Raw genomic sequence first — 7,648 nt, forward strand, 5'->3', positions numbered from 1 at the left:
CCTCTTTTTCTTTAAGCTACTGAAGCGACCTCGCAAGATGATACTTGACAACTCTCCCGGTCTTTTCCGGGATACTACAGGGAAGGAGAAGGGGGAATAACAAAAATAAAGCCCTAAAACTCAATGGCAAACTAGTCAAACCCCGTTGCTGAGCGGCTGAAGCCAAACGCAACCGATGGGAGTTTGCAGGCGCCAGCGATGCGAGCGCTGCCTTCGGGGAGAAAAGAGGGAAATTCCCCYGGGAGCTGCTTCCATCGTCCCGAGGAGGCCCCATGAGCCCTAGGCTAAAGCACTGCAACCCCCCAGCAAGATTTGCACATATAAAAATACATGATTCGAATACGACCGCCGCGCTCGAGCATGAAACGCAKCACGCGCCCGCTCTGCTCCTCAGGGCTCTCCTCTCGCTCGGCCCTGTTGCCACCCCGAGATTAAAGCAAGAGATTTAAAACAGATGCCTCAAAATAAGCCAGACAGCGGGAGCGTGGCCACTTGTGGGGAAACACTGCCGAAAGTGGTTAATAATTCGGGATGGCGGCCCTGATGCCACAGCCTTCATCCCCTGAAGCCACCRGGCACATCCTTTAGCCAAATAAAGATGTAGTTTTAGTAGTTTTGCTTTTGTAGTTTTACTTCTGCTCCTGCAAGTGCTGCCTCCTCCATCACTTGGAGCYGATGGCAGAAGATGAGAGCTGAGCCACCACATACATATTTAAGCATTCATGCCAATAAAACAGAATTTCACACCTTGCAGCAAGAACCCATCACAGATCTAAGTCACTAAGGGCCCTCTGGAGTTCCTGCTTCCTCTCTAAAACCCCATCTAAAACCTCAGAGTTTCCTTAGAGTTCACCATTCAACTGGAGCTGTTTTATCCACAGAACTCAAAGAAGTTGTGATGGATAAAGAGATTTGTTTGGGATGATCTAGGGACCATGGCATGACACGGATGCACAGTTGACTTTGCTCCTTTCCCGTCCTTTCCCCGCACCTCATGGAATGGGATTTGATTAAACTACACCCGCAATTAAAACGTCATACCAGAACTCCGAGAAACTTTGGCACCAGAGGTGCTCTAACATCCCCTCACAGAACAAGCAATTATTACCTCAAATGCACCTAAGCTGSAAAGGAGATCTGAAATAAGGGGCTGTATCATTTTCTAGATCCTATGGCTCTTCCCTGTCACCAAAGAAATGCTGATTGCAGCTAATTCTGGTCATTGGAGAGTTTGCTTAGCCAGAGGCTGCCCCATCATATATTTAAGAACACATYAGTACTCCAGAGTTCCAATCCAGCCCTTTAGAAAGTTTTAAATATGATTTGTCCAATGAAATAAATAAATAAATAATATACATATGCTCAGAAACCCTCAAAGCACCAAAATTCAGCATCCAGAGCACAGCCACTGGACCAGCTTTTAATGCAAACTGKTTTGAAAGTTTAAGAAAGTTGTTTTCAATTGCACCGTACAACAAAATGACAACGTGATTATTCTGAGCATTCCCCAAGCATTCAAATCATAACCTGCAAGACCTGAAATTAAAGGTGGTGAGGAGAAAAAGTTCGAATAGATTATTTGCCTGAAAGCCCCCGTTGTAAGGACAGGCTACAAATCCTCCACTCATCTTTCCTGGTGGTTTTCAGCAAAGCAAACAAGCCGTGGCTCAAGCCAGACCAGGTCACATATAATTTCAAGAAGCAGGAGCTTAAAGCAGTGGGTATATTTGATTCATGCATGTAACGGACAGGAGACAATAGATGGGTGCAAGCGTTCTCAGGGGAAAAGCAGCTAAATAAATAAAATGCCAACTTTAGGGCTTATCAGGCTTCTAGTTTTGATTGAAAAAAAAAACTACAAGAAAATCCAGACYTGGTAGTTTAATCTGAGAACACATAATCCACCCACTGCCCTGGGGCAAGCTATTGTTATTATTGTGACATTTAAATATGATCCCACCCGATACAAAAAAAAATCTTAGGAATCATTTCTGTCAGTCAACAAACCTTAACTTGTTTTAGATCGAGCTCCAATTATTAGAGCTAAGGTAAGTTTGTCTGGTAACTTGGCACTCACGGTGCTAGAAGGAAGGATGTGAAGTGTGTTGGTATCGGGAGAGGAAGACTCCCTCCTTCCTCCCATCCCYGGCTCTAGCCTGACTGCGCATCAGCAGAGCTAGTTTTGAGTACTGTCAAAAACACCATGGAGAGGAGCAAGATTTTGGTTTGGCCTTGGGTGACCTCTCCAAACTTCTACCGTTTCAGCTTGCTTCTGTTTCTTCTGGCATCAGAGAGCGTGCTCAAACCAAATACTATTTTTAACTTTAATTTCAAGGTCTAGAAAAAGAAGTAAAAGAAACTTTATTTCCTGGTAAGCTTGATGCAGAGATATATTGCCAAGTTCATACTTCAAATCTCGAAAAATCAACCGATTTCGGAGATTATCCATTCTACCAGCTTTACGTCAGCTAAACTGTGATTATTGCCGGACTCCCTTTCCCAAGGAAAATATTATGTTTCCAGCTCTAAAAGCATTAAGGAAGTTTCAAAGCCAAAACACCATACATCACTAAGAATGAATTTATCCAACCCAAGGAGTTTGTAGCAATCCAAGCCTTTTAAGCAAGAGATCTTTTCCATCTCTCCAGAAAGAAAATCAGTTTCACTGCTTTAAAGACACAGTTTTCTCAAAGCTGAGCTAAATTCTCCAAAGAGCTAAGGTCTGAAAAAGTAAGTCCAATATTTGAAAAAAGATCCTTATGAAATTAGGAATCTCCTTCCTTGCAATAGCAATTTTATTCTTATATAGGCAAGAGATCGGATTAATTTGAGGACGTTTTTTCTGAACCACCAGCATCTTTAAGTCAGTTTTCATTCACCTGGAGKTATCTGCATCCCGAGGCTGGTGGGCAAGGCTACATTTATGCTCCAGGAATGGAATCACACACTGGGAAACCAGTGGTATCATCACCAAGCAGGAACAGAACCCTAAAACGGGCTGTGTTCCCTTCAAAAAGGGGCAGAATTACTCAAGTTCATCCCTTGTCACTTATTACAATTCAGTTCCTTAATATTAAAAGCTTTATGCACATATATACCATTAAATTTCTCCTAACTTTTAAGCAGTGACCAAAGAGGGGATCCAAGTCTCATTAAATTCTTAATTAAATTCAGTGTGGCCAAGTTCAGTGGACGTGGGATCATGCTGCCCCTTACACAAGGGCATTTTATTTGTGCAGGGAAACACTTTCCCCTCTTGCAGAAACTAAACATAACAATATCTTATTCCTACCTGAAATAAGAACCCTGTAAAGAGAGGGAATATTCTCTCTCCTAATTTAAACAGATGCATTCACTGCAGATGCTTTCTGGAAAGTTGAGCAGAGATCGTTTTGTTCATCCTCCCATCTGTGTATCTTACAACAGAAGGGAGCAGAAACGCTCGCTCACGTTGCAAGAATATTCTGAATATTCCCCTATGAATTCAGGGGGAACGTGCATGCAGGGACAGGTAACAGGAACGTTAGACTACAGTAGTCAATTTATTAGATTTCTGGTATGATTGATCCTTTTAAGATATTCTTTATAAAAAAAGAAAAAGCAAGCAGTGATTATGCCAAAAGGCACCTTAGGAGATTTACTCCTAAGCATGCAACTCTGCCATGGAAGTCAATCTCCTGCTACCTAAATTATCAAATCTGTATTAGACAAGAAAGTCTGTCTTAAACATCTCCTTGAGCAACTTTTTAAATTGTCCTTTTGGTAGAAGGTTTGTGAGGAAGYTTCAAACCTTGCCGCAATCAAATTGATGGAAAAGGTCTTGTTTTACACGTACTGAAGCAACAGTTGCAGAAAGTAAAATGACTTCGTAGCACTTTGCATTCAAGAGATCATCATAAGCTGTTGTATGAGGCCTCGTTTTTTTGTGAGGTGTTCCTCAAGCGCATCTGCTTTGCAACTTGGACATTTTTCTGTTCAAACCCGTATTTCTTTCTCAGCTGCTCATTACAGAAGCTACTGCTGTCAAAGCCAGCGAGAAGACAAACGAGCAACAAAGTTGAGGGAACAAGTTGTTGGATGTCAAGCGAGGAGGCACGGCTGCAACRCACACCATGAGGTTTAATTCTACCTTTTAGATGCAGAGAACTCAACAAGCAACACCGCGCAAGCTGGGCTGGACTCACCTTTTTGAGGTACTCATGTCCACAGGTTCATCTCCGGTCTGAACCTCCACTTTAATGGTAGCTTTCACTTCTCCACCTTTTAACAATCCTTGCACTTTTGCAGCTCCAGGATCTGCTTTTATCTTCATGTCGCCTTCAGCGTTTACGTCTGCTCCCAACAGTCCTTTCTCCATTTTTATTTTTTTGCTGTCCACATCGTTATGCGGTACGTCCCGCTCGAGTGCTCGTTTCTGACTCCGGGTCCTGCATGCCTCCTCTGTCATGGTGAGGCTCTGCGGCAAGAGGAGACACAAATGAGTTAAGAGCATTGAGAAAACACCGAAAAAAAAAGTTGGGCAAAACACCTTAATTTCCAAACAGGGCAAAGTACAGCGGTTACGGCACAAGAAACTCAAAGAGGAGCAGCAGCCTTGCTGGGACGCCCACGTACCCTATCGCCAAAATACATCTCAGTTGGCAGCTATTAAGCACGGAGCATCCGCCATGCCCACACTTTTTATGCTAAGCAAAAAAACAAACAACAAAAAAAAGGCCAAATCAAACCAAACCCCCACACCCGCACCCAAACCCCCTAAGTATAAGGCAGGATCACAAGCGGTCAAGAAAACCCGCACAGGAGCGCGGGGGAACATACAAACCGGCACGATTCCAAAGTTTGGAGCTTTTCCAAAGAGCAGGAAGAACGTACGTATTTGTCTCGTATGCAAATAGAAGTAATTACAACTCCCCTCGCTCAGGAGCTCGGCGGGAGCCCTGCCATGGGTTTCCTAGGGCTCTTCCCGGGTGTGAGTGGCGGGGAGCGGAGGCTGGGGACGCGAGGGGCGTCCTCGGCGCGCGGCCACCGGCCACTACGGCACTGCCATTGTAGGAGCCAACTTGCTACTTTCTCCCCTCCTAATGAATGAGCCCGGCTTTTCCAGGGCTGCACAGGAAGTGCTCGGCTCCCAGGGGATCCCRGTTAACTCCCTGCGTGCCGGAGGCGCCGAAAGTTGGGCCACGGGCGCCGCTCGGGCCGCCTCGGCTCTGCCCGCGCCCACGGCCGGACCGGGACCGGCCGCCCCGGGAGCTGAGTCAGGCTTTGATCCCATGACATCACCCGGCTCCACATGACCCTTCCCAGGATGCAGCCCGACACACAAAGCGCTTTCCAGAAACCAGTCTGCGCCGGCTGCCGGCACCGCGGGGTCGGGATYGGGATCGCGGGCCGGGCGGCACCGCTGCGGGACGGCCCCTGCCACAGAAGTTTCCGTCGGCACAGCCGGGTTCTTCTTTTCCTGCAAATCAAGCGGATTTTGGGAGTGACGCCAGCAAGGCAGGAGTTGGAGCAAGTGTCTGCAGTATTTTAAAGGCTGGAATTCTGCAAGTCTTGTTAACCTCTGCTTCTCCCCAGCCTGTTATTGCAGGGCCTTGCAAGTGAGCGGCAGCATGAGCAGGGAGCGAGCGTGCACGGGCTGCAGGAGTGCACGGGCTGCAGGAGTGCACAGGCTGCAGGAGCGCACCCTGCACGTGCATGCACAGCTTGGCCACCCTCGAACGTCAAGCAATGGGAAAAAGGCGGGCGTCCCATGAGCAATTTTGGCGTTTAGGGAAGGGAGCAAACGGAGGAGCCCAGGCGAAGAGCCGGGGATGTGGCGGCTCCAGGGACGCGGAGCAAACCCCATAATCCAGACCTGCCGACCCCGCTCCCATTGCAATTCCAGCATCGCTGTGGCCACTCCACCATCATTTCTTCCCGGGACAAGGGACCTTCTGCCTCTCTGGAAAGGAACCTGTTCAGGTGGCTTCGTCTCTGCATTTAGACCACCGAGCCTCGACGCACGTCGAGGGATTTGAACCTCTGCGTCACCTGCGAGTTGCTAACAGACTTCAAACCCCGCTACTCCTACAGTGTTCCCTTGCAGCCCACGATTCCCAAAGCAGCAGCAGCCTTTATCCCTGCCACATCCTCAACACTCCCGTACAGACACGCACAGCTCCAACCTTGGCTTGCAAGGGGCTTCAGCTCCCTGCGTGTCCACCCCATGCACAGCCCACGGGGGACACTTGGCAGGGGCAGTTTTCCTTCCAGGAACAGTGCAGCTGCTAGGACAGCTCCTTTGCAGACTAAAATGCACGTTTTCTTTACGCGTTTGAGGTATTTTGTCACAGCAACGTCCCCTGGGAAGCGTGCGGGGACAGGAGAGCATCATCACCCACACTGCCAGAAAGGCCTTGGGACAAGATTGCATAGAGATTTTACAGCCCAACCTGACGATGATTGCAAGCGCGGGCTCGAGATTGATGTATATGCACATGCATGCAGAAACCGGGCTGCACAGCTCCCCTGCCACCGCGATGTTAAGTCATATTTATTATAGATGAGCCTTAAATGACGCCGCCCATAAGGGCTGCTTTAACTCTTGCAGGAGCTGATCCTGGTGCATCCAGGACTACTGCAACATGTCACAGGTGGAGAGAAAGGCAGGATTACACAGAAAATGTTAAKTTTTATGGAGGGCTCTGCTTTTTATTACGAGGAACGGCGCAGCTCAGAGCGAGGTGTGGGGATCGAGACACCCAGGTAAAGGGCTATCCCTGTAACAGATTAACCACGAGGATCAATTCAAAAGRGAGTTCAGTACACGATAGGCACGATATAAAATGCAGTAAACCTCCTGCGCTGCAGGCCACKGGGTTACCCCGTCACACGCAGCTATTTTAAAGTCCTATCAAAGAAAATCACCAATTCACCACCTTTTTAACATACGAACAACAAACGAAATCCCCCAATCTTCCACAGATCTGTAACCTCTTCATGCTACGCTGGTGATGTTACGGACACCTGTGATTCCATAGGTGTCCATACGCTTTCCTTTTGGGAAAGCACTGAAAGGGATCTCTTGTTGTCTTCCAAACTGTCCTTTCCAAACTGTCCCTCCCTGGGAGAGCAGAGCAGCAAGAGCACAAAGACGAACCTGGTACCCGAGGCAGGACCAGAAAGGGTCTGCAGATCCTCCCACATGTCCAGGGAACAGCCACGGAGCCAAAAACACAATTAAAAGGAGCCCTTTTCCCTGCAATCTGTGACAAACGCTTCCACTTTCCCTTGCATCGCCCTTGCAAACCGCCGTGCRCCACCTCCTGCCTCCTCTCCCATTCCCCTCTCCTCGCCCATTCCCGAATTACAGCTTCATGCTACAAGCCACAAACAACCCTGGATTGGAGTTAAAAAGTTATATTCTGGCTCTGCCGGAGCCTGTTGATGTTTCTGGCGAGCACGAGCAGCAGGTACTGGTTGAACACAGACCATCTACAGGAGGTTTTGAACAGGAACTACAGCTGCACACTGAACTAGCATCCAGCAACAGGTTATTTGCTTTTTTTGGTAGGAATAAAATAAAATAAAATAAAATAAAATAAAATAAAATAAAATAAAATAAAATAAAATAAAATAAAATAAAATAAAATAAAATAAAATAAAATAA

General features: G+C 47.2%; 1 protein-coding gene across 3 annotated transcripts in view; it reads right to left on the reverse strand.

Annotated features, from left to right (window-relative positions):
- The window catches only part of GATAD2A (GATA zinc finger domain containing 2A), a 44,607-nt gene that overhangs the window by 12,848 nt on the left and 24,111 nt on the right, over positions 1-7,648 (reverse strand). For all 3 annotated transcript variants that reach the window (XM_026038824.1, XM_026038823.1, XM_026038822.1), the window contains exon 3: positions 4,185-4,456. In XM_026038824.1, the coding sequence (XP_025894609.1) occupies positions 4,185-4,447 (263 nt within the window). In that variant the 5' untranslated portion in view covers positions 4,448-4,456. The remainder of the gene's footprint in view (positions 1-4,184; positions 4,457-7,648) is intronic.

This window comes from Nothoprocta perdicaria, unplaced genomic scaffold, assembly GCF_003342845.1.
Source record: "Nothoprocta perdicaria isolate Ctin4 unplaced genomic scaffold, notPer1 scaffold_218, whole genome shotgun sequence".
In the NCBI taxonomy this organism is placed as follows: domain Eukaryota; kingdom Metazoa; phylum Chordata; class Aves; order Tinamiformes; family Tinamidae; genus Nothoprocta; species Nothoprocta perdicaria.